Here is a 26459-nt window from a genome sequence, read left to right as displayed (position 1 = left end):
TGGAGTAGCAGACATTTGACATGCTTTACCTTGTCTCCTCAGCAGCCCTAGGAGGCGTGGGTGGGATGATTCTGCCTATTTGGAGACAGTATAACGGAGTGCAATGGCTTTGCAAGTCAAATGGATTTGACTCTAAGTCTCTTCAACTCTAAGTCTCTTTAACTCTAAGTCTCTATGAGCCACAGGTTCTTCATTTTATAAGATGGGGCTGTTTCCTCCTACCTCCTTGGGTGGTGGTAAATATTAAATTAATGTCAAGTGCTAGTTTAGGCACTCTGTAAGTGGTTACATGTTGCCATTTACGGGTGAAGAAGCCGAAGTAAAAACTTGGGAAGGTGAACTAAGTTGTCTCCTGGCTGTTCATTAAGTCAGCAGTAGACCAGCGTTGCTACCCAGGCACTCTTAACCCCAAACCCAGGTGCTTGACGCCAGCCCCAGCAGCCTGTGTCATACCATGTCTTGTTATCCCTTGATTCATCCTGTGTGTGAGTTGAGACGGGCGGCTTGTGTAGAGTTGGCTCGTGCCAATTGTGCTGGTCCTCTTGGATTGGAGAGATTGTCCCCACTGTCACTCTGACTTTAATACGCTGTATTCCTGTAGTCTAAAAGTCGTGTGAATGTGCCCATCTCACTCAAGCTCTTTCCGGTCTTCCTTTGATTTAGGAGAAAGAATCCTGGGTTATGCTGAGGAGCCCTGTTATCTCTGGTTTGTCATGGAGTTCTGTGAAGGTGGAGACCTGAATCAGTACGTCCTGTCCCGGAGGCCGGACCCAGCCACCAACAAAAGCTTCATGCTACAGCTCACGAGCGCCATTGCCTTCCTGCACAAAAACCACATCGTGCACAGGGACCTAAAGCCAGACAACATCCTTATCACGGAGCGGTCTGGCACCCCCATCCTCAAGGTGGCAGACTTTGGACTAAGCAAGGTCTGTGCTGGGCTGGCCCCCCGAGGCAAAGAGGGCAATCAAGACAACAAAAATGTGAATGTGAATAAATACTGGCTGTCCTCAGCCTGTGGCTCAGACTTCTACATGGCCCCTGAAGTCTGGGAGGGACACTACACAGCCAAGGCTGACATCTTTGCCCTGGGCATTATCATCTGGGCAATGATAGAAAGAATCACTTTCATTGACTCTGAGACCAAGAAGGAGCTCCTGGGGACCTATATCAAACAGGGAACTGAGATCGTCCCTGTTGGTGAGGCGCTGCTAGAAAACCCAAAGATGGAGTTGCACATCCCCCAGAAACGCAGGACTTCCATGTCTGAGGGGATCAAGCAGCTCTTGAAAGATATGTTAGCTGCTAACCCACAGGACCGGCCTGATGCCTTTGAACTTGAAACCAGAATGGACCAGGTCACATGTGCTGCTTAAAATTCAGGGCAAAGCATCTTGGGTGTTTTTAAACTAGGTGAGTGTACCCTTCTTGTTGTGCATGCACTCTTCCTGGAGTGGAATTTTCAGCCTGGGCCCTGGGGTGGGCCCTAAGGAGTTGGGGGGAAATGCAAGGTTGTAAGATCCCCCCAAGTCTCGAGGAGATATGTGGGATTATTTGAGTATGAGTGGAAAGTCCAGAGAAGTTTTCTGAGGGGGGTTGAATTTGAGCTCAGTCTCTTCAGTTTTTTAGAAACATTTTTTCTTATCAATTAATAAATGCTTACTGTAGGAAATGTGCAAAAGAGGTACAGGCAATTTTTTCCAGAGAACAGACTGCTATCCCTAATTGCATCCCTCCACACACATCCAGTTCTACATAGTTTCAATCTTGCTGTAGTTAGATACAGTTTTGCTTCCTGCTCTTTCAGTCAACACCAATCTGAGCATTTCCTCATGTCATGCTTTGAAAGTATGGCTTTCAATAGTTGACATTTCATTATATGTACCATATTGTAGCCATTCTCCTACTTTAGCTATCAGATCGTTTCTCCATTTTTAGATACTATATAGTGTGTGAGTGAATATTCTTATCTGAAAGTCTTCGCTTATTTAACAGATTCATCGTAGGCTTTCATTTGTCAAGTATGGTGCTAGGCTCTGGAATAACAGTGGTAAGCAGAATCCGAAACTTGCCTCATCTTCATGAATTCTGCTGCGTAGACTGGGAGAGAAACAATATTTATCGTAGTTGCAACAAAGGAGAAGAGGTATTAAGGGAAATTGACCTTTCACGAGATGGTGCCCAGAGGCAAGGGTGGGAAATAGGGGAAAAAGGGAGCATTCCAGGTAGGACTAGCTTCTGCAAAGGACCTGAAGCCAAAGGGACCCTAACACACTTGAGAGAAGACCAGTTTGGGTTAGTGAAGAATATAGACGTGGTAATCAGGGAGAACAGCGACCTGCCAGTAGACTGCACAGAGCTGAGGTGGAAAACCCAAAAGTGTGTACCGGGAACAGCAGGTTCAACTGGACCAGTCTGAGGTGCGAGCAAGGGAAATAAGATCACAAATTAGGTGAAACCTGGGACCCTGGAATTTGATCTTGACTTAGCAGGCTTTGAAGCCATCTGCGGACCAGAGCAGAAACAGTACAGCGTCGAAAACTTCAGCATGTGCAAGTTGAACAAAAGACTGGAGACTGGGAGACCAATAGGCTCAGTTGTTTTATTCACACTAGTGAGGGATGTTGTTGAACCTGAAATTGAGTAGTAGCACTGAGGATAGAGTGTCTTGATCTTCAGGGCAGAGAATTGGCAAGACAACTGGCCAGATGTGGAAGCAGACGAAAGTAATATAGGAGATTCATGGCAGTAGGTACAAATGCTGGCTAATATATTATTCAGATTTGAATCCCTTTCCTTAACAGAAATCCCTAACTGCCTTTTGTGGGAAGGGAAAATAACATTGACCACCATATTTGCTACATATATTTGTATACATATTTGCTACACCATATGTATCATTTTGTTTCGCCTTTGCAACCCTGTAAGGGGTTAAGTCATTTACTCAATATCCTGGTAATCAAAGGGCAGGTATAACTTACTCATGCCCATCCCCCCACTCCTTATTTCTTAATGTCAATATGGCAGGCTGGATCTAAGGTGCTCTTATATTTTGCTGAAGCCTTGAGATGAAGTGATGGGGATGGTGCTGGTCCCAGTGGCCATGAGGAAGGCGCCTCAGCACATCGGGCAAGGAGCCCGCCATCTCCTGGGTGGGTTCTCAGTCCCCTCCTTCCCTTCCTCACCTTCAGATTTCTAGTTGGAGTTGATGAGTACTGAGTTGAGCCTGGTTGTATCTGTCATGTTTTCAGAGAATTTATTTCTGGAGTGAGTCACTAGGTTTAATTCTTCCATTCCACAGACATTTCTTGAGCACCTTCCAGGTGCCAGGCCAGTTTGTCCCACTGCCCAATGAGTAAGAGAATAGTGTTCCCTAAAGTTAGGTTTGGGCTAATACCACGTTAGAGCCCCCCAAAGGGTTGGTTAGACAGTGTTCTAATTGTATTTCATGCTGTCACTTCCCATTTCCATCTCATCTTTTCCACTTTTAAAAAACCTCTTAGAATTCAAGTTTGCCCTGGGATAGGAAGAAGGTTGTTATTAGAAAAGGGACCTGAATTTGGGTTAGGATTATGGGGTTGTCACAACTAATTGAGATCATGGCTCACATCTGGGTGTCCATGCTTGGGATTTGTGCTGTTTTGCAGGGCAGAGTTTTAGCTAAAGAGGAGTCATTCCCGCAGGTAGGAGAAATAGGTGACCTTGAGAGGAGAAGAGATTAGGACATAGTGACTGCCCAGTGTTCCAGCTCTGACAGCTAATGAGGACAATACAGTACTTGGTCTTTTGGTGCCTGTTTGACCATAGCTTCTCCTGCCCGTCCTTAGAATTATGGGCCTGGGCCCAGGTCTACATGACCAGGAACTGAGCCTTGTGTCAAAAGTTTCAAATCAGTTGTGGTATAAATGAGCTCTATCTGTCTGGTTAGAGAATCAGAGGCTCGAACTGAGAAGAACTATTGGGTCCAAACACCCTTCCCTCCCACCAGGCTTTATAGATGGAGAAGCTGATTCAAATGTTCATTTGACATATTTATTGGGAAACTATTTAGCAGGGACTATTAGACACAGAAGATACATTAGTGAACAAAACAGACAAATTCATGAAGTTGTGGAGACATTCTATTAAGGAAACAGAGAAACATAGGGCATATGTTAGAAAGTGCTAAGTGCTGTTGGGAAATGTGGAGCAGGATAAGAGATCAAAACGCTGGGAGGTCGGGAGTGGGGATGTACTTCTGGCTTTAAGTAGCAGAGATTAGGGTGGGTCTCCTTGAGACAGTGACATTTGAGCAAAGGTTAGAAGGAGTTGAGGGAGTGAGTCATGAGGATTTCTGGAGAAAGCATCCCAGACAGGGAACAGCCAGCATAAAGGCTTGAAAGCCATAGAGAGTGAGCAGGGAGGAGAGTGGAGGAAAAGAGGCCAGAGAGGTCATAGGAGTCAACAAGAAGGGGCCTTACTGGGCATTGTAAGGATTTGGGAAGATGGAAAGCCAATGGTGTGTTTTCAGCTCTGCGATATCTGACCTTTCGAAAGGATCTGTGACTTCTGTGCTAAAAGTAAACTATAGGGGAGCAAGTGAGGGGATAAGATGGGAAGTTCCTGTAATAACCCAGGTGAGAGGTAATGGTAGCGTTAAACAGTGGAGCAGGGGAGGTGATGATTAGATTTGGGATGAATTTTGAAGTCAGCCAACAAGCTTTCCTGTTGGATAGAATGTAAGGTATGAGAGAGGAATTAAGGATGACTGGTTTTGGCCTTGGAAGCCATTGGAAGCCGTCTCAAATGAGATGGGGAAGACATTGGGAGGAACAGGTTTACTGGAGCAAGTTAGGTTTTCGTCATCTGAAAGTTTGGAAGGCCTAGAATCCAACTACAAAGGCAGAGTGGACAGTTTGAGTGAGTCTGGAGTTCAGGGGAGATACCTGGTCTAAGATGGCCAGCGTAGGGTATAGAGAAGATTTCAAAGAATGACTGAGCTCTGGGCCATCCAGCACTGAGGTTGGCGAAAGAAAGGAGTCAGAGATTGGAGACCTGCAGGTAAGGAAAAGACCTCAAGAGGGAGAAGTAATCAGACACGGCGTAGATGCCTGTCATTTGAGTGAGAGGATGACCGAGGATTGACCACTGGATTCAGCCATGGGGAAGTCCTCAGTGCTTATGAACAATTTGGGTGGCACATAATGAGCGAAAACCCTTAACTAGAGTAGGTTTGAGAGGGAATGAAAGAATTGGAGACAGTGAGAGAGCAGACCAATGATTCTTAGTTTGTGGTCTGAAGACCCTATTATACTCTTGAAACCAAGGACTCCAGAGAGCTTTTGTTTTAGGTTTTATCTATGGATATTTGCGGTATTAGAAATTAAAACTGAGAAATGTTTTACATGTTCCTTTTAAATGAATACATAATCATGAATTGGTTGCATATTAGCATAGGTATCATAAAATTTATAAAAAATAACTTTTCAAAAAGAAATAATGAGTAGAACGGCACTGTTTTATATTTTTGCAAATCTCTTTAATATCTGCCTCAATAGTCAGCTGGATTCTCATATTTGCTTCTGCATTGTAACCTGGTGCCATGTCTCTCATTATGGGACTTCTGGAAAACTCCACTAGGAGAGAATGAAAGTGGAAAAGGCAAATAATGTCCCAGTGTTATTTATGAAGAGGTTTGGCTTCAGGATTCTTGAACTCTAGACCATACTTTGGGAGCCAATGGTATATAGATCAGGGGTCGGCAAACTGCGGCTCGTGAGCCACATGCGACTCTTTTGGTACATACACGTGGCTCTGAAGTAAAATTGAAAATGAAAATAAAACTATCATAGTTCATTTATAAAAGTTTTAAAGGATACTATTCACATAATGGTGATTTCATTTGTTTTATGGCTCTTGAATAATTTTTAAATTGTGAGGGACAGGATTGGCTCTTCAGTCTCAAAAGTTTGCCGACCCCTGGTATAGATGACTGTTCCTGAGGAATTTTACTGGGGAGGGGAGCTGAGAAGTAGGGGGCAGCGGGCGATCTAGAAAGAAGGGAATTATATTTGGGGTCCCAATTGAAGGGACGGAGCTTGTGTGTCCTGATTCCTAGCCAACTTGCCTGTTAGGCCTATTGTCATGGCCCCAACTCTAGCTGAAAATAGGAAACCCACTTGTCCCCAGTACCAAGCATGATAAAGAAACGCCTCAGTAATCTAGCTTTGTAGATTTCACAGTAATGTTTAAATCAGGGCTAAATGGTTTTAGTTTTTTGCAACAATGAATGAAAACGCACTTGGGTTGCAAACATTGGGATTCCTCCGAAAGTAGTGTTGCCTAATAGACTATCTATGATTGAGCCCCATTTCTGTGGTTTACTGGCTGTGTGACCTCAAGCAGGTTATTTCACCTCTCTGGGGTTTATTATCCATAAAGTAGTAGAGTGGATCATATTTATCTTATTGAGTTTTTATTATCCATAAAATAGAATAGATCATATTTATCTTATTAAGGTTGTTGAGAATCATGAGAGGTTGTGAAAGTGCCCTGTATAAACTGTCTAAATGGTAGAATTTTATATACACACTTTGGCTTGAGGTACTATTGTCTTGTCTTTTGTTTTTTTTTTCTGAAGACAGTCATTTTTCGTAGTGGCCTTGCTTCTGATGATTACCAAATAACTTTTTATTTTTTAATTTTTTTACTTTAAACAAGGCTGTACTCAAGGCAACTCTGTCCAATTACTTGTTCCATAAATATCATCTATTTTTAAAGATTACTCAATGATGGATTCCGTCCTTCCTTTATTTGTTACTTTTTGAAGATATTTAATAATTCCTAATGGCTCCTACCAGCCAGCCACAAGCCTTACCCAAAGCAGGAAGCCAGCCAAACAGATGTCCCAGGTGCCACTGCCCCTGTGTTACCAGGGTGTTGTGGGATGAGGGAATCTGCATTCACGGCCAAGTTTGCTGTCTAATATGCAAACCTCAGTTGCTAGGGCCTTTTGAAGCCAAGGCCCTTGAATGACATTTATTTGGAGGAGGCAGCTCAAGCCTGCTGAAAGAAATCAGATGTTGCTGTGACCTGAGGGGTCATAGCATATTCTTTGTTCTGTATGCAATTTTGGCAGCTGCCTAACACCAAAGAAGTCAGGCCTGATTTCTTGCTGAAGTAATAAATAATATCTTTATCCTTAGCCTGGGGTCCAAAGATGTGGCTCTGGCCTAACAAGCTAAGTGACCTGGGTTGGCCCATTAATGTGAGCTTCAGATTTTGCCTCTTTTTTACAAGATTCGAGGGGTTTTTTAACATGGGGGTCCTCAAACCTCTAGTTGGGTCCCTAATGGTCATCTGAGGACTCTCAAGTTTTTCAGCTCATCTAATAGGCAGTAGCACGTTTGCTCACAGTGAAGCTGTAGAAGCCAATTTGGCTGGAATTATACCTCAAACTGTCATAAGTATCAAGTTAATCAGAAGTGATGCTAAAAACTAAAAATGGAAAAGAAATGCTTAACTAATGTGGTTTGTTTTAAACAGCATAGTCTTCAAAATAGAGTCCCTTGGGGGGAAACTAAAAAGATGATTTTAGATGAGAAACTGGGAACCGAGGATTAGATAGGTCTCCAAGTCCTTTCTCTGTGTGGCTTCTTGGCCCAGCCAGCAGGGTGGTCATGAACTAACCCAGGAGCCCCTGAGACATGTTCTTCCCTCACAGGACTGCTCTCTCTGAGGGAGGGGACAGGATGAGACTTCGCTTCTAGGGCTGCAAGACCCCCACCTACAGCCTCGCCTGGTGGGTGTAGAGGGCTAAGGAGTTAGGCTTTGAAGGAGGTGACAGTGCCAAAGATGACCAAAGACGATAATAATTAATGGTCATCCCTGGGCTAAGTGCTTTATGATCATTATTTTATTTGCTTCTTTTTAAGTAACTTCCTGAAGGTCAGAGCTAACAAAGGGCAAAACCCAGATTTGCACCCAGCCTTAAGCCCATCGCTTTACCCAATATGGTGTATTACCTCATTGAGTCATCTTTAAACTCAAATGTTTTTATAACTAAATTCAAACATCTGAGCCCCAAGTAGATTGAATTTGCTGTCCTCCTAGCACCACGTATTAAGATGAGTAACATGGCTGGGAGGAGCCTGGTGTAAGCAAGGAAGGCTTCGTGGAGAAGGCATAACTGCCAGAAGGACCAACGTCAGAAATTTGATACTTCCACCCAGAGACTTGTCCCACTTAGTCTCTGGTGGAGCCTTGACCTGCCCAACGGGAGGGTGGGAGGGGGGAAACACCAACCTTACCCTGAAGTGGATGAGTAGGTCCTTAAAGAATGGCGGTTTCCGCTAAAGTAGAGAGATCGTCGGGAGGGGAGTGTATTTAGCCAGTGATATTAATTCTTTGACACAAGTAGACCTGGAACCTCTGAGCCTCTTTTGAGTCCCTGTTTATAAAGTAGAAGTCTGCGCCTTGCCTTACCCTGTCTCAGACTTCACAGAGCTATGCATGAGTGGAGGGGCTGTGAGTGAACAGAGGGTTTGTGTCTCTTTTCTCCAGGGACTTAAAAGCTCAACCTTCACTGTGAAGACGTGGCAGCCCTAGGAACTAGCATAGAAGGAGCCGTCTCCTGGGGCCTGGTCTGTCTACCGGTGTTTTCTGGGAGTTCCTCCGAGTGTTTGTAAAGCCAGTCAGCTCCTTCAAGCCGCTTTTGTCCCTGCTCTAGGTTATGTAATGGGGCTGGTGGCCCCCAGGGATTATCTGTCCCTTAAAGCTCTGCAGGACCTCACAACATCTGTGAGGGGAAAGGCCTGCCCCAGGGCTGTTGCCGTTCGCTCTCCTCCTCCCTGGCATCCTTGGCTCCTCCTAGCCTAGACAGCATCCCTTTCGGCAAATCAAAGCAGCTCTTGCAATCGTCTTATCTATGAGTATAGCTGCCTGGTGGCTGGAGTCCTTCCAAGTTCCATGGCCTCTTACCCCAGGGACAGACACGCAGACACTCCCACCACCACTAACAGCTCCTGGTTATAGAAACCTGCTTTGAGGGGCTCCCTGACTTGTGCAGGGCAAAGGCCCTGCCCTTTTAGCTCCAGCTTGAGTTCAGTACTTTCCATGTATTACTATCATCTCTGTTATCTGTCATCCTGCAGATGGAGGAAGTTGAGAATCACTTTCCTAAGATTTTGAGAGTCAGGATTTGAAACAAGTTACCTGACTGGAAATTCCACTGTTCCATTCTGCCGCCTGCAGCCTCTTTAAAAGCTTTTGATGGATTCATACTTTGAGGCAGACGGTGGGTTCCCCTGCAGAAAGCACCACACAGGTGGCCCCTTAGGTGTTAGTGGGCAGTGCTGCCCGCGGGCATCCTTCATCTGACGACTGATTTGAGCCCAGGCATCCGCTCCTTCAGGTCAGGTCACCTGTGTGTGGATTCCTCTTGAGTCACCCTGATACAGCCTGAAGCGTGGGCAGGGGAGGAGGCGTGGCTGGGATAACCAAGGGTTGGGCAACAGTAAGCAGAAGCCACATAAGCAGGCAGACGTTAGAATGACCAAGAGATTGGAAGGTGGGAGACCCAAAGCACACTCCATGGAATGGCAGCTAGGAAAGCCCTGGCACCGAGGGAATGGAGACAGAACAGTCTGTGGCACCTGTACAAGGAAAGGGCTCTGATGTGACCCACAGGTACCTGTTGTCTCTGCTCCCCAGGACCCCAGCAGAAGTCGGCTCCAAGTGAACTTAGCTTGGGCATTTGAGGTTGATGAGGACCCAAAGCAAAATGGCAGGGGTGGCTGGGTTCCTCCCAACAAATGGAGCCCATTTACTGAATCGTGACCAAAGCGAGGGATTTCATCATTTGTGCCTATCGTTGGTGTTGGCTGCCTGCAGTCCTGTGTGGAAATACTCTGGGGCCAAGGCAGGTTTGGTGAGCAGGAGCCCTCCTGGCGTATGGCAGGCACTTGCCTAGTGGTGGTGTTGGTAGTGTAGACCCTCAGTTTAGCAGTGGTGATGACACACGGACCCTTCATTGTAGTAGGTGGGAGAGAGACATGGGAAGGCTGGAGCAAGGGGAGGGAAAGCTTCCTGGAGGAGGTGGCGCCTTGGGCTGCTTCTTGAAGGTAGTTTTAGGTTAAAGGGCACCTTGTCAGCCAGGTGATAAGTAATAAGTGAGGAGGTCACATGTCAGAGTTTGTCAGAAACTCTCCTTGGCATAGTGAGGCTTTTTTGGGTTATAGGACTCAGCGGGCAAGGGGCAAGGGTATTGTCCTAGTAGTGAAATTCTCAAGCAGAGATGCATTCTAGGCACAGGACTTGGGGAGACTGCCCAGGGTTCTGTCTTGATAAACTAGGGCAGCAGTAGACAAGCTCCCGGCCCTTCGTTTCATTTCCACTAGTGAGTCCTCAGTGGTGTTACAAAATCAGGAAATGGAGACCTCCTGCAGCATTTCTAGGCTTCAGAAACATGGCAGGCCTTAAAACTGCCAGCCGAATTTAAAATAAATCAACACCGTAAAATGCTGCAATGAATTTCCAACTTAAAGGAATTTCGCTTTCCGTTAGAGGCGCCAGGGGAAAGCTATAACTCAGCCTGCGTCGTACACAGGTCAGAATTCTGTATTTTGTTTCTTTGTAAAAGAAAGTGATGTCTAGGGACTCAGGAAGAATGGGTTAGGGCCATCCAGACACACCACCGGGCATAGTGAGGAAGATGAAGGTGCTGCTTTCCCCAGCCGCCAGAGGAGCTGGATGTGGGGCCTCAGCAGGTCATCTTAGGAATGATCACCTTGATTTTTCATAATTCCGAGGTGTGGTACTGGCACAGGAAGGGAAGGCTGGTTGGCTTTGGAATATCATGTTAGATTTTAGCGTTGAACATCTGTTCCAATGGGAAAGTCACAGAGATGATGTGAGCCTGTTGACTCATTCTGCATTTACTTCCATCCTTTTAGAAAAACAAAACTCTAAAATGTCATGTACTGTCCCCTTTTGTTTTTTCCTTTCTGCTTTATTCAGACATGTCTAAGACATGTCCTCCCAAAAGGCCTCAGTCTGGGGCAAGTCTAAGGCACGGAGTGGAAGTGTAGTGCTGTCAGATCTTGGCACGGGGCGTGGGCCTTTCCAGCACAGCCCAGCCTCGTACCAGACGGGACTGGAAGTTACAAGTAAAGACTCATTTGTTGTTAGTAACCAGATTGCATGCTTGACTTTGATGAATGTTTGGAAGGAACCCTTAGTTTGCATGGGGAAGCAGAAATGAGCGAGTATTCCACACCCCAGACAAACAACAGGGTGACTTTTTTACCTTTAAAAAAAGTTACTTGGGAGTTTAGGCCAACTGCCTAAACTGAAATCCAGATGTCACCACTGATGTGATCCAGAGATCCTTCTGCCTCGCCTGCCCCGACATCTCAGGGCATGGGCACCAACCAGGTGTATCTCTGAGAGCCTTGGGAGAGCAAGCACTGCAGCCCAGTGTTTTGGAAGCCCTGTGACAGTGGGACAGCTGTCCCTGGAACTCCGGTTTCCCACCTACTCTTAGGATTTCATTAATTCGGGCCATAGCGGTGCCACAGGCAGACCCAGATGGGAGCCTTCAGGACCTGAAGCCTAATGACGTGGCCTGGGTGAAGTTTAACTGGTTAGAAAGACTACTTGCATTTTATCAGTGGAAGGAACTGAGGATGTCATACGTTGTCTGCTTAATAGATCAAGCTTCTATCCTGTGGACTTGAAGCTATCGACAAGCTATTGCCACGCTCTTCCTCGCGAGCCCCCACCCCCCAACACACACTGCCAGCGACAAACCTTAGCAGCAGTGGCTCTCAAAGCGTGGTTCCCAGACTGACAAGCATCCCCTGGGAACTTGTTTGAAATGCATATTTCCGGCCCCACCTCAGACCTGCAGGGTTGGAATGCATGGGGAGGGTGTTCAAACCCCCCCCCCCCCCCCCAGTGATGCTACTGCACACTGTGGTTTGAAAACTGGCAGAGTGTAAAGGCACCATCCATCACCTTATCACGTGTTAAACACACAGCCCACTGCCTCGCCTCTTACCCTTTGCCCTCAGAAACCTTGGATCCAGGCCTGAGAGCCAGGAGGGCCTGCCAATTTCTCCTCCTGGCTCTGTCTTCTATAATTACCAGCATTGGGACTTAGGGCAGGTCACTTCTCTGTGGGCCATGGTTTCCTCATCCAGAAAACCAGGGTACCTAAAGGACCACTCTTGGTCCCTCTCTACTCCATCCGTCCTGGCATGCTCACGGTTCCACAGTGGATGTGATCTAGGACTGGGGACTCTTGCCTAGTTCCTCCCTTAGTGCATGTGCCTTGAAGGTGGGGTGAGGTCCTGTGGCCTGTGGCTCCTTAAAGAGGAAGAGGAAAGCAATTAAACTTCTCTCCGTGGACTTCCCTGTCCCAGAAGCAGTGGACTTCTGAGCCGTAGCAACAGTGAGCATCTTGGGATGCTCTCAGGCAAGTACCATCAGGGGAATTAACAGACCCCTGTGAGGTCTTGATGGTAGGACAGGAGATCACCCTTAGAGAAAGGGGAGTTTGCAAGGCAGTAAGGCACCGGGAATAGAGAAGCAATGGGACACACAGGTAGGGCTTAGTTCTCCACGTGGAGTCTTTGACATGGCTTTGAACTGGACTAGAAAACTTCACGTGTTGGTTTCATAGGCATGTATTGAGCACCTGCAGCGTGCCAGGTGTGAGGTGAAGATAGCCCCTGACCTCAGTACGTCTAAACCTTAGGCGTCTCTCTCAGCCTTGGAGTCCTCATTTATCAAATAGGGTTGCTAACGCTTACCCGTTGGATTTTTATGAGGAGTCAGTGGAAAATGTGAAGCTAGCCTAGGTGTGCCATAGGCACTCCAGCTGTTGAGCCCTGCTGTCCTTTCATACCAGCTCTGGGCTGCGCTGGTAACAGAGCTAGAAGTAGGATCTCGGTGTGTGCAGGTTCCTGTGCTTTCCGCCCCATCCCCCACTGACAAAAAGGAAAACACACCCCAGAAGGCCTATTAATTTTTTACTGATTACCTGTGTGTGTTCCAGGCACTGTGGTCAGTGCTCATAGTACATCATTGAAAAAACAGACATGGTCCCCACCCTTGAGGCACTTACACCTCAGTCCACACGTTATACAGGAAAACTACAGATCCAATTTCAGGTGTGTATGGATGGAGGAAATAGAAAACAGGAGACCTGCCCAAGACAGAGAAAGTCTTTCTGAGGAGGTGGCATTGAAACTAAGACCTGAAGGGTGAGGCCTCTGCCAAGAAGGAGCACAAGGAGCTGGCAGGAGTGCGGTGGACAAGAACCTGACCAGGCCCGGCTTTGTGGATCATGATAAATCGTTGCACAGCAGCTTCACCCGTCCAGTTTGCATGTTTACACGATCACTCTGGCTCTGTGACCAGTAGCATTGGAGAGAGGCAAGCATGGAGGCCAGGAGCCCAGTTAGGAAGCTGCAGTTTTCCAAGTTGGGGTGCATGGTACGACAGATGGAGAGGAGTGAATTCAACGTACATTTTGGAGAGCTCTAAAGGGTTCGCAGGTGGACTGAATTAGGGCGGCAAAGGAAGGGTGCTCAAGGGTAACTCCAGTATCTGGCTTGAGTCACTGGGCAATGGGACAGCCATTTAAGAAATAACACTGCAGGAGGAGAGGAGTTTAGGGGGTGGGGCATACACAAATGTATCTTGGGAGTATGGATATAAACCCACCCCTCTGTTCTCTAGATGGGTATTTGGTAAGTTGTGAGTGATTATCTGGGTCTTGGAGGGCTATTGAGTCCCGAATTGGGGGCTGAACATTGGGTAACTTCACGGGCACGGAGTGTCCTTCTTAACCCGGGGCTGTTTATAACCTTCACTTGATGGCTGAGTCTTGCTGTGTTTTGTTCTTCCCTTTGTAATCAGCTTCTCATTAGGGGACTGATGTGTCTGGCTCTTCTCTGTCTTCATTTGCATATGCACTCGGCTGTAATTATGTCTCAAGAACATAGCGTTTTGTTGTTTTGGTATTTACTTTTGCTTTTTAGGGTTGAAAACCTGTGCAGAGTCCTGTCACATGGACAGGCTGGTGTTTCTGCCAGGGCAGCTTTCTAGCCCCACATCTCTTGGTTTTTGTTTTTAATACTTACATAACATCAGGACCATGAGTGCTGGCTATAAAACTGATTTTGAGAGCCACTGTAACTTATAAATTGGGAAATACTTCCTATTTTCGGTTAAGAAAAGGAGCACAGGGGAAGGAGGTGGGGTGGAGAACACCTGATCTAATTGCCTTCAGCTTTCTAAGGGCAAGGACCAGGAGCACAGCGGCGGCCCTACAGCCTCAACTTGACATCAGCTAGCGGAGTAGGGGCCTCAAAGCCAGTCCTGCAGCTGTCCTTTCCCAGCTTGGTTTGAATTTTACAGAGGGCCTTGGGTGGAGGCTGGCCCCACCTGCCTATTCACCATATCCCCTTTCCTGGAACCTAGGAGAGTCTAGGTCATTTCTGTACTGGTTTAGCAAATGCTTACTGAGAGCTTCTGCAGCTTGCTGTTAGTCTTGTATTGACTGTTATTTGCTTCTGGATAGGAAAAATCATGGTGCAGCCTGGAGTCTTTATCATCATAAGACATGTGGGCGAACGGGGTGGGGAACACCTTCTAGAAGTCACTCACCTGAAGGTACTGAGCACAGGCCATTTGCCAGACTTCATACTCTCCCCGTTTATTATCTTGTTAAATCCTTATGTGTGTCCTGGGTATGGTGTCTTTCCACTCCAGAGAGGCAGTGATTTGCCTCACAGGCCACATGGCTGGAGTTCTGGTGCCATGGTCTTTTCCATAAGCTTCCACAGATAGGTCACATTAGCAAGTCTGTAGTGGACTGTCTCAGTGCTCCCAGGAGCTCAGAGGAGCGAGTGTGGGCTTTTTGTTGAATAAATAGCGGCAACATGTAGGACGTGACTTAAGATGACCCTGGAAGAAAGGAGAGCAGACAAGGAGATTCTAAGCAGGGGACACAGTGTGAGCAAAGGCAGACACTGGGAATTTGTGCAAAGAGCAGACCTTTAGGTTGGTTCCCACAGAGGCTAAAGTGGGAGAGCAAGATAGCACTAAGTTGCCAAGAGCCTTGAATGTCATCCTAAGGAGAATGAACTTCATCCTGTAAAAAAGGTGGGGATGGATGGGGAAGGGGGGCGGGGCATGTACAGGCTGTATTTTTGGCAGGTGAGTGGGTCACAGTGAGGAGAGAACTTGTTAGCCCCCTAGTGGGGGGTACTGGGGAGATGAGATGCTACCCCTGCCAGGTGTGAGACTGCACGGACACCTTCCCCAGCATGTGAAGTAAGAAAGGGTGACAACTGACTAGGGCATTTAGAAACCCTGTGCTTCAGTGTTGGTGCCAGGACATTAGGAGACTTGCTTTTGAACCTGATATGCTGATGAATCTGGGCTTAGATCACAGCTCTATCGCTTACTGGCTGGGTGACTTTGGGCAAGTCACCTAACTTCTGCACCCCCATTTCGTTGTCCATTAAATGATGCTCACTTAACACTGAAGCTCACTGTACACTGTTGTAAAGACTCAATGTGCAGAAACGTAAAGGCCCCAGTGCAATTCCTAGCCCACAGTGAGAGTTTAGTAATGGTGGCTCTGTGTGCTGTCCCTGTCCTGTTTGTTTTTGCCAAATCCTCATAGGCTAATCATTCGTTTCCCCTTCATTTCTCATGAACAATTTGCTGTGCCCGTCTTTTCCCTAAGAGAGCGCCCAACCCCTTAGCAAGTGCCCCCAGAGCTCCCCTGGGCATAGGGGGCTGTGGGCTGCTTGCTGCCACTAGCAGTCCATATGGTCTCCTGTTGCCCAGGCCACTGTGGGCATGACCTTTTCTAACCACACATGGTCCTGTCCGCATCTGGAAGAGCGACGCCTCCCCTGTGGCCCTAGCTGCGCCACGGACGTCTTCCTCCTGGCAGAGGGCCCACGAGGACTCACGCAGGAGCCCAGCGGCTCCCTTGCGCTCTCTGCTCCTCGCAGCAGCCACAGCTGAACCTCCATCTCTTTGGGGGCCAATTGAGGCAGTTGGCAGCTTTCATTTCATCCCCACACTTAATAAGTTGAGGAAGGGAATTAGTTAGGGCATCCCCGTGGCCTGCTGCTAATCACTAGGGCTGTTTCTGGGGACAGAAAGTTCCCCCTTACGTTGTTTTGAGTGAGTTCCACCCGGTACCTGTTTACCAGCTGAGGTGCTTGGGGGAAATCACCAACCCCAGTCCCCTCAGGGCTGCTGTATGTGACTTCCCAAAGCCAGAGAGTCCAGGTTTAAATGGTCTTTAAATAGGGGTGATGGCTCCTGCTGACTGCTGGTCACCACAGAGACCTCCAAGCCTCTTAGGTCTTGCCCAGTGATTCTTATTTTTGTGCATTTGGCAAACTTTTAAATACTAGCATTTTGGCAGCACGCTCCAAGCATCGAAAAGTTGAAAACAATATTAAGCAAGTCGGCAGTGGTGACAACACAGTCGCTGGCGTAATGTGACCAAGGCTCTGTGTGTGAGGGCCTCCACAGTAGCTGCTTGCTGCAGTCGGTGTGGAGCCCCTCACTGCCCTGCCCGAGCTGTCAGACGTGCCTGAGGGAAAGCTGGCCTGTTTGCGTGGCTTTAAGCCCTGCGCGTCCCCTTTTCTCTCAGTCGGCCAGGCCCTGCCGTCCAGTGGGCATGCCATTTGTTGCTGCAAGAGTGTGTGTGTCCTCATTGTGGTAAGTGGACCAAGCGCACCTAACATGGCATAGAGCCCGTCTCCTCTCAGTGGCATTCGTCTGCTCTGAGGGAGTCTCAGATTCTGCTCAACCTGGAGGAGAGGGCCCTCCCTGGGCCGCTGTTAAGAAGGGCTCTGGTGCAGTGAGCGGAGGTCGGCCTCCCCCCAGCACTCCCCTCACCACCCTGAGCCCAGCCACACACAGGCAGCACCACCACCTTTGCGTGGGAAGCCCCACGTAGCCCCCCTGTGCTGCTTTCTGCTTGGAGTTTTTGCCTTTATACATAAGGAGCCTAGAAAGGCCCTCTGTTCTCAGTATACTTTGTGTTGTGGACTATTCTGGGGATCTGAATGTTGGGGATAGTCTCCCAGAAAAATGTATGTGACTTACACACAGTGGGACTTCATGTGCCATCAGGAGGTTTGCAGAACCTGTGCGTCCTTGGAGCTAAAAGGACCCCAGCGTGAGACCCCCTGCTCTGGTCCTAAGCCTCTTGTGGGCACGTGGAGCAATGATGTCCCCAGAGAGAGTAGGGAGAGCTAGATGAGCCCGGAAGCCAGGTTGCCCACCCCTGCACTCGTCACCAGGCAAGATCCTATATCATTTGCCTGCATTTTACGTCATTGTCTCCGAATAAGTTGCCACCCAGCCATACATTCCTCCTCGTGTATTTATGCTGTCACAGCCTGGGCAACAGTCTGTCTTTCTGAGAACTCATGGGCTGCTTCCTCTGGACACGCCTTAAGTAGGTGAAGAGGATGTGGAAGATGGGAGTGGTGACTTCTTTGGCAAAGGGCGGACCCCTGGCCGCCCAAGGGCTGGTGCTCAGTTCCTAGTAGGGCTGCCCTGCCCCCACCACGTAGCTCAGCAGTCCATGTATTTTGAATGTGGAGTAGGAGAGGCAGCCACTCCTGGCCAGGTCTCCACCACCACCTCTTGAACCACTTGTCAGCCAAGGAGAGTTGTTGGGCGATTTTTCCATTTTACAGGATGCCACGGTGGGTCTTTAAGACCTGAAGAAGTCCACCGAGTTGCGGCCAAGCCCAAGCCTTCCAGTCCAACTGCCCCTCTTATTAACCTCTAACTGTGACTGACATAGACCCAGGGTTGTACTCTGAAGCCGGGCCAGCTCCACCTCGCTGCGGCTGGGGGTCAGGCTCATCTCCAGATGAAGCGGCCTGCGTTTGCAGACAGTCTGGCTGCGTTCTTCCCCTCTGAGGGTGGGCGGCCTCGTAGGAGCTTCCTGGTTCTCTAGGCGGTAGGCTGTGCCGTGGCAGGAAGACCCTTCACCCCTGTGTGCCTCGTTGCCCCCGCCCAGCTCTGAAGGTGTGGCGAGGGGAACGGCACGGTGCAGTGCGCGAGAAAAGTAACAGACAAAACCCTGACTCCCCGCTTGCCCGCTGCTGGAGCCCAGTGAAGTGAGTGGCCTGGCCTTCTCTCCCCCTGGCTGCTTGGGGTGTTCAGTGAGAACTCAACCAAAGGCAGCGATTTTTATAACCAAATTTTTATATTAAAATCCTGTCGTACTGAATGAATGATTCTGCGAAGTTGGTAAATTAGTTTTTTATTGCTCTACACCAGCTCCCAGTTTCTGTCGATCACCCAGTATTTGAGTTCCTCCTGTGTTTGGCAGCCTGAAGGCTTAAGACAAGCGGGAGACTGTCCCCACCTCTAAGGGAGCTTGTGGTGAGGAAGGGGTAAGAAAGGCACACACAGTATGGTTGTTGGGGCGTCTGTGGTTATTCCCGGACTGCTCACTGGAGGACAGGACACTGCTCCTCTGGGACCGGTTCCTGGGAAGAGGCATGTGGAGGGGGCCTGGGAGGGTGAGTGCCACCTGAGCGTCCGCACAGTGAGGGGACCGGTTGGGGAAGTGGAGTGGGTGGCGTGCGCAGCCAGAGCAGCAGTTGCTGAGGCCCAGAGCAGGAAGGAGGCTGTCACCTTAGAGAAGACTGGAGGCTGAGTCGTCTTGTCTGGAATTTTTGCTTGAGCCAGTGATGATTGTGAGCTTTTGTTTTTGTTGTTATTTTTTGGCTGTGATTTAAAGCTGCCATCTCAGCTTATTAAGTACCTCCGTGGGTGCCTCATTGTACCCATTACAAATACCGTCACTGGACTTCGCACCCTGCAAGGTAGACATTTCCACATTGTAAGGTGAGAAAACTGAGGCTCAGAGGGCCTTGACGTGGTCAGGATCAAAGCTAGTGATTGATAGAGCTGGGGTATGCGTTTTAGGTCTGCCTACTCTAAAGCGCGCGTCCTTGACAGCACCAGCCCGTTGCCATTCTGTAACACACGCTCTCCGAATGATGCTCCTCCCACCCCCATATTTGGGACCTGCTCCTGAATTTCCACCTGGCTTTGCTCTCCTGGCCAGGGCTCAAAGACCACATCGTATAAGCATGGCGCCCCCGGCCTTCTGGAGCTCGTGGCTGCCGAGGAGCCTGGTGCGATGCTTCGATAATCTCCAGCCTCTTGTTCCCTTTTCCCATCATCATCCACGCCCGTCTGTAGACCTGAAGACTGAAAACGTTGTTGCCCCATGTGTCGTCTCTCCCTCCATTTTTTCAACCCTGACAACAGGACCCCCACGTACTACCCCGGGGCCTGCTCACGGCATAGTCATTCCTGGTTTTGCCCTACTCTTAACACCACTGTTGCCAGCTAAGGCTTACAGGAATGATGCGTCAGAAAGCTCGGCCTCAGCCCCTCTGACAGATTGGAATTGACAGTAGTGCTGGGGCCACTGAACCCCCCCAGGGCTGGCGTGTTGATCACTGAGTATGAAAAGCCAGCTGCTTTGTTTGGTGTATTAAACAAGTGAAGAATGACTCATTTTGAAGCTAATCCTATTGAGAAGGAGAGGCCTGCCCTCTGTGACCCTGAGAGATTACCTTCCCACTGTGCCTCCCACAGCATGACATGCCAAAAATTAATCCCGGAGCCTCAGTGTGCTCATCTGTAAAATGGAGAGAATTCCTACATGGTCCTTGGTTTGCAAATTAAGCCTTGCATGGTGTCTAGCATATTCAAAGGTATCATTAGTTACAGTGATAATAGCACCACACAGGACGCACAGGACTGCAGGGAGGATTTAGGTAAGGGTGAGTTCTTGGCTCCCCACCCAGTTAACACCTCAATTTGAGTTTATACTGTGCTTTGGTCTGTGAGCACGCAACCCGGATGACTTTCTTTTCTGTATGTGGGCCCATTCAGCCCCTGGCCCCATCATCACTTGTTCTCACCACAGCTCTCCCCAGCTTCTGCCCTCCACACTGCTAGTGGCCATAATGGGAGCCGTTGGGTTTCCCAGTCTCCTTGAACAGGCCAGACAACTGCTTGGCTGGCGGAAGAATTTGCCAGAAAGCTCCTCACTGCCTAGTTGACACCACACCCGCCATTGTGCTCTGGCCGCCAGACCTGTGCAGAGGTGCCTACACCAAGCCTCCTGTGAGCCTTTTTCGGAGTGAATCTGTTTATAAATGAAAGGCTTAAATAGGTTAGACACTGCGCTGAAGCTCTCCTTGTCTCTGGAGGAGGGGATCTTGCATCACAAAGTTACATGTTGAAAGCAGACTCTTGGGAGCGGGACAGGCCTAGGTTCAACCCCTTTTGTCTACCACTTCTTAGCCGGGCAGGCCTTCTCCCTGAGCTTGTTGCCTCATCTCTAAACCCGGATGACCAGCTCCTCCCTCACACAGTTGTCGGATGAAACGAGGCGGTGGGTGTAAGACACTTGGTCCACTTCGGGACGCGGTGAGTGGAAAGCAGTGGAGGAGCATTGACAGTAGCCCGACGAAGCTGTCACGTAGAAAGGGTTCTTCCTAGATAGATGCCCGGCACACGTGAAATGCTTGACAAGTCACTGATGTGATGGTAATTGTAGAGAAATAAGGTCTGGGGTGCTGAGGGAACTTACTCCGCGAGCTGAAATAAGAAAGGGGAGAATGTGCCAACACACCTTCCCCGATGACTGGCACCTTCCCCGCCCTCAAGACCATATCGAATGCAGGCTATTAGAGCCACTGGCTGAGCAGCTCTGAAAGCACCGGTGAAGACTCATAGTGGGGTGACTTGGGGCTGCGAAAGTTGGGAGTAAGTGCTGGTTCTGCTCAGCAGCTCTGTGATGTGAGTGGGCTAAGTTGTTCCATCTCTCTGGGCCTACTCCCTCCTCAACACAGGGCAAATACATCCTCACAAGGTGAGGTGATGAGGAAGGTGATGGATGGAGTGCACTACAGATGTCATCTGCAGGTTTATCACACCATTTTTCATTTTTCTCAGCGGGTATGGCTTTGCCCTCCAGGGAGGGCTCTGGTCAGAGGTGGCGGTTCCACTGAAAGGGGCAAGGCAAGCCCTGGTTGAAGCTGGTAACTGAGCAGTCAAGCCACAGCCTGGGCATTCAGGGAGCTGAGGCATGGCCCCTCCAGGATGAATTTTGAGGACCCACCAGGGCTGGGACCTACACCATTGACTGTTCCATTAAGTGCCTTGGGAGGGTCTGCAATCCAGAACTGTACAGTCTGAGCCATTCGGCCATAGAAAGGGGCCCCACTGTCTCCCAGTGAGGTTGTTGCCATTGGCTCCCTGGGAAAAGGTGTACTTTCTCTAGTGGGGATGGGAGAAGGATTCAAACTCCGGGTGCTCTCCACAGAAGAGCGCGCCCTCTCATTTTCCTGTCGCTGCACAAGGGAGAAGCCCGCAGACTTGTGGGCCGTCCCGAGGCATCCTACCAGCCGGGCCAGAGCCAGGGCGAAAGCTGGAAGGAGGGTGGAGGAGCCTGTGGGAAATGTCAGCCTCGCTTCCTGGCAAGTCCAGTGATGACAGCGGTCATTACACGCTGGTGTGCCAGGAGCTCTTACAGGGCACTGCGGTATTGGCTTGACCTTCTGCGGTCACACTCTGCTCCACCAGGTTATTATGTACAAAGGGACTGGCTTCTGAATCTCTCTGCCTCCATGGCCACACCACCGCTTTTCAGCTGCCATGGGCCACTTTCCTGCTGCCAATCATCCTGTTGAGGAGGAGGTCCTCAGTGTGGGTCCTACCAGAGGAAGGAGGAAAGCGGTGCTGGAAAGGTCATTACTGGTCCCAGATATTGTCTCAGCGGATCACACATGAGCATACAGCTTCCTGGGCTTTTCTTGTCATACTTCACAAGGACTTAGAGTGTCTTGGATGGTAAGGTCCCCACTAGCTTTGCCTTCCCCCCTTCTTCTGATTGCTTTGTCTACTGAAAGCACGAGGAGAAGGCAAGAGGTATGCTCAAGAAAGCTGCATTTGAGATGGCTACCGGAGCGTCACGGGACGTGCGTATGCTAACTTGATTTTTCCAAGTCAAAAGCTGAGACACAAGACCCACTATTGGGCTTTTGTTGAAAGCACTGAATAGGCAAGGAAACAAACAGTGGAGGGAAAGGTTGGGCCTGAAAAATCCTGTATTTTCTTTCCAGGTCAAATACCTTTCCGGTTCTTTTATCATCCATCCCCACTTGACACACAGAAGCTGGGTCACCTCACCTGTACTGCGGAGGAGGGAACCGTGGTCTCACCTCTCATCTGACAGGCATGGGAAGCTCTCCATGTGCACCGCATGTGGAAGAGCCCAGGTCTGGTTTCTTGGACCACCTGCTACTCCAAGGACCTTTCTGTCAGAGCTGCCAGCTTTTCTTGTTGATTAGAGTACGCTGTTTTTCCCATTGCAAAGTAGAGTGTGACATGTGATGTGTACTCAATACTAAAAATACAGAGGAAAAGGGGGGGAGAAGAAAACACACGACAAGTACAACATTGAGATGTCTTTTTTTGCCACATTTTCCTGTAGTTGGAGGATTTTGTGTTTTGCATAGTTATGGTCATATACTACATGCCACAGAACTTGGTAGCTACTTTTTCACAATAACCCAGGACGTACTTCTGCCATCATGTTGTTCAAAATGCCACACAGCCTTCTCATTTCCTCTGTAAATATCACTGGATGGATCATTTGCTTAGGTCTCCTATTTTTTGATTTATGAGTTGTTGCCTCATAATTTAAATATACTTTAATGAACATCTTTATTCATTAAGCCCTTTTCATATTTAGGATTATCGGTTCATCTACATTTCCAGAAGTGGAATTGCAGGGTCTACAGGTCAGAACACTTCTGTAGCTCTGAAAACGCATCGCCAAATTGCTCTCCAAAAGGCTTTGTTACTTACCCCCTCCCGGTGGGGTGTGTGCCCTTTGCGTGGCACCCTCACCCAGCTACGAGCAGTGTTAATGGCTAAATGGCTGAGACCATGGCCTGTTGAAATCTGTTGGGTTTTCGGAAAAGTCATGACGCATTTTTGCAATTGGAAAACATAGAAAAAATACGTCATGACTTTTCCAACAACCCAATAACACGCTCATCACTCCTGGTGGGGACAAATGGCTGGCGAGGATGGACTCAGAGAGTATGTCAGTTCCAGTTGTGGGGCAGGTACTCTTTAGTTATTAGAGCCCCACCCCCCACCAACCTCAGAGAAGAAAACTGAGGCTGACGGATAGGAAGTAAATGGTCCAGCGTCGCCGTACCCCACTGCCTCTCGTGAGGACTAGCCAGGCGTCTCCCCAGGACCTGAGGACAATGGGCCAGTGTTGTCAGACTGCACATGTGGCACGTAATGGTGAGGAGGGCACTGGGCTGGGAGGGGGCACCTTTCACGCTGCAGAGAGCTTATAGAGCCAGTGGGGGGACTTCAAGCCCACAGGGAAAGACTTGTCTGATTCAGTCGTTCAGGGTGAGAGCGGGCACTGTGAAGCTCTTAGGTGACTTAGGTGCAGTGCAGATGGGGCGCTGCTGCCCTGCCTAGCATAGGGCTGTACTTAGTTCTGATCAGGCCCAGACTCGGAGAACCAGTCTGGAGTAGGGGGTGGCCCAAGGCTAATCTCTGCAGGTGCTTGTATTCTAGGCCTCCCCTGGAACAGGTCCCTGAAGGGCGGGGTGCTTTGTCTTGTCCCGGAGGCCCAGCACCAAGGCGATTACCAAGTAATAATAGTGCCAGGTACTATTCTAAGTTTTACATGTATTAATTCATTTGGTCCTCATGAGAACCTGTGATTTAGACCGAGGAACAGAGGACTTCAGTTTGCCCACAGTCAAGTGGCAGAGCCTGTTGACTGAGCCACAAGCTCTGGCTCCAGAACCTTGTACCTGACCACAGCGGTGCGTCACTGCAGTGATGGGCTGAGCAGGTGGCTCTGCACCCAACACTGTCCCTAGCTGTGGGACTTGGGCCCTCGACTGCAGAAGAACCCTGGCTACCTAGCACTAGATAAATAAACTTGAGAGTTGCTTTGAACTTGCAGGATAGCACCATTAGTCAGAGAGGGTGGGGACGGAAGTATGAGGAGAACTGGGGCTGCCTGGCCCTGCGGGGACCGTAGGCTAGGGTTCAGTGGCATTTTTCCTAACAGTACAGGAAGCCTTTAGAGAGGGGCGGGATTCGCGACCGGATCTGTAGCTGGTGCCAGCATGCCTGGGTCCCCAGCCCTTCAGTCCATGCGACCTTAGGCACATTTCTTAACCTGCACCTCCGTTTCCTTATCTGAAAAGTAAGCATCATGTGTGTCTACAGCAGGGGGTAGTAACTAATAAAGCCAGATTTACTCCAGATAAAGTATTTAGAAACCTCCTCAGACCCCAGCACATCACAGCTCCTGATTTCATTCGGGTTGGGTTCTGGCACCTAGTGGGGACCTAGAGCTTGGAGACAGGGCACCTCAAGCTCACTGACCATTGTCCACTTGTTCCCTGCCTTCTGTCTTCCAGACTGATCCTCGGGACCCACAGTCTCATCCTGTCTCGCACAGAGGACGGCAGAGGGTACAGGTGGTGGCTTGACCGGTTGGCAATCTCCCGACAGCTGGACATCCAGCAATGTGAAGCTTTTGTTTGGATTTTCCCCCTTCTTTTGTTTTGCTTAATTTTTTTTATCTTCCTCTTTTTTTCCTCTTGTTTTCTTTTTTAATTTAAACAATTGAAACTTCAAAAGAGCAGAAGCTGTGCTATGGACAGGCACCCATTTCTTTAAAGAAATTCAATATGGACAAAGCATATGTATAAATTTCATTTTTAATTTTTATAAGGGGTTAGGGAGCTATTTTGTTTTTGTCCTTTATTTTTCCCTGTCGTTTACCCATTTCTCAGCTCTGCTTTTAACACCTCACTTGCCCAGAGAAGGCCTGCCTTCCCATGGAGAATTTGGGGATTTCTCCTGGAACGGGGACATGAAGGCAGAAGGAGGCCTCGGGGCCACCTCCCCACCAGACGCAGGCGCTGCCGGACTCTCTGGTGGGCTGCTCCTGGCCAGCCCTTGGGCCTTGGAAATGAACAGAGGTGAAGAACCACCTGGAAGAGGAAGACCAGGGTTTGGCCAGGAAAACTCAAGAAAGCAACTCTAAACTGTGGGTGTGTTCTCTTTAAGCTGTTGGAAGCCCCAGGTCACACCAGGACTTACAGTGGTGGGAATCTGTTCCCTCTACTGCCCTTTATAACCCAGCGCTCTGAGAGGGAGGGACAGAAGGTAGCCATCTCCCACTTCCAGCAGTTGAGCAGCCAGCCCACCCCAGCTCCACAAGCCTACCTTTCTGTTAGTGATATTCCTCCCAGAGGAGGATCCCCAGGAAAAAATTCGTGCCAAACTTCTGCCTGGGACACTGCTGGCTCTTCAGCAGGCCTCTGTCACTCTTGTAAGCTCCGCACCCATCACCTGCTGGCTCCTGCATCGTCTTCTTCCCAGTGGTGTCACCAAACATCCAGGTTGTCACAGAGACTGCATGAGTCCGTGAGATCCAGTTGTGACCATTGCCGTAAGGACAGGGTGCCCTGGACTCTATGCCACTGTTGTCTCCTCTCAGTGGAAGGTGTGTCCTATGTGCCGGGTCCCATGGTGTCACTTGTGGTGACAGCATCAAAGCTCTGTCTCCCTCACTCACCCCAAGGACGTACTGTTCGTTGCCAACCTTCAGTGTAAGTGTGTCTGATGGGGAAAAGGCAGACCTGCTGAGAGTAGGGAGGTGACTGGGCAGACCCCTGTGGCCTTCAGGTGCCCGACTGTGGGCTTGCCATCTCAGCTTCCCCAGCCGTGAGCCCTTGGGCCCCCCACCACTGTCTGTCAGTGTAGCGAGCCGTTCTCCCACCCTCCGACGACACTCGCGCAGCCGCGCTCTTCTCGGGCTTCTGAACCTGGGGCCCGCTCCCCCTGCGAGGAGAGGGGAACCCTTCCCGTGCTGGTCCTCTCACCTGGACACTCCTTTCACTACTCCACAGGCTTTTCGCCCCATGATAGCCAAGCAGAAAGGATCTTTATGGAGGGGGAGAAATTCTTCTTGTGTTTATTTTTGTTTTTTTGTTTTCTCTAAACCAGCATAGGATCAATAGGGGCGATAACTGGAGGCCTTTTAAGTTGGTGTGTGACCAATGGGGACTTTCCCCGCCACAGCAATAGTCCTGGCCCGGTGGCCGTAGGGGTTTGGGAGAGGCCAGCACAACATCCGCCCGACCTTGGCAGTACTTTTGCCCACATTCTTTCAGCCTTTTCTGAAGCCCCTCGGATACCAAGACTGCTTCCTCCTCGGCACAGTGGGCTGTGGTTAGCAGGATCCGGCGGGGCTGCAGGTGGTACCAGGCCCTTCCCTTGGCTGAAATCCTTTGTGATCGCCTGTCTCTTCTGACTTCTCAGGCGACCTCCTGTGTGGA

At 49.3% G+C, this 26459-nt stretch overlaps 1 protein-coding gene across 4 annotated transcripts in view; it reads left to right on the top strand.

Moving 5' to 3' along the window:
• Positions 1 to 25347, top strand: part of STK35 (serine/threonine kinase 35) — a 56605-nt gene extending 31258 nt beyond the window's left edge. For 2 of the 4 annotated variants that reach the window (XM_019645814.1, XM_019645817.1), the window contains exons 3-4: positions 664 to 1413; positions 24531 to 25347. In XM_019645814.1, coding sequence (XP_019501359.1) covers positions 664 to 1376 — 713 coding nt within the window. In that variant the 3' untranslated portion in view covers positions 1377 to 1413; positions 24531 to 25347. Of the gene's footprint in view, positions 1 to 663; positions 1414 to 22187; positions 22268 to 22819; positions 23386 to 24530 lie in introns of those variants that run through there. The other 2 variants (XR_002124403.1, XM_019645815.1) reach the window with 2 other exon arrangements.
• Positions 25348 to 26459: the final 1112 nt, after the last annotated feature.

Source organism: Hipposideros armiger, unplaced genomic scaffold, assembly GCF_001890085.2.
Source record: "Hipposideros armiger isolate ML-2016 unplaced genomic scaffold, ASM189008v1 scaffold_94, whole genome shotgun sequence".
Lineage (NCBI taxonomy): Eukaryota > Metazoa > Chordata > Mammalia > Chiroptera > Hipposideridae > Hipposideros > Hipposideros armiger.
Note: the sequence above shows the minus strand (reverse complement) of the source record. Positions and strands in the feature narration are given on the sequence as shown.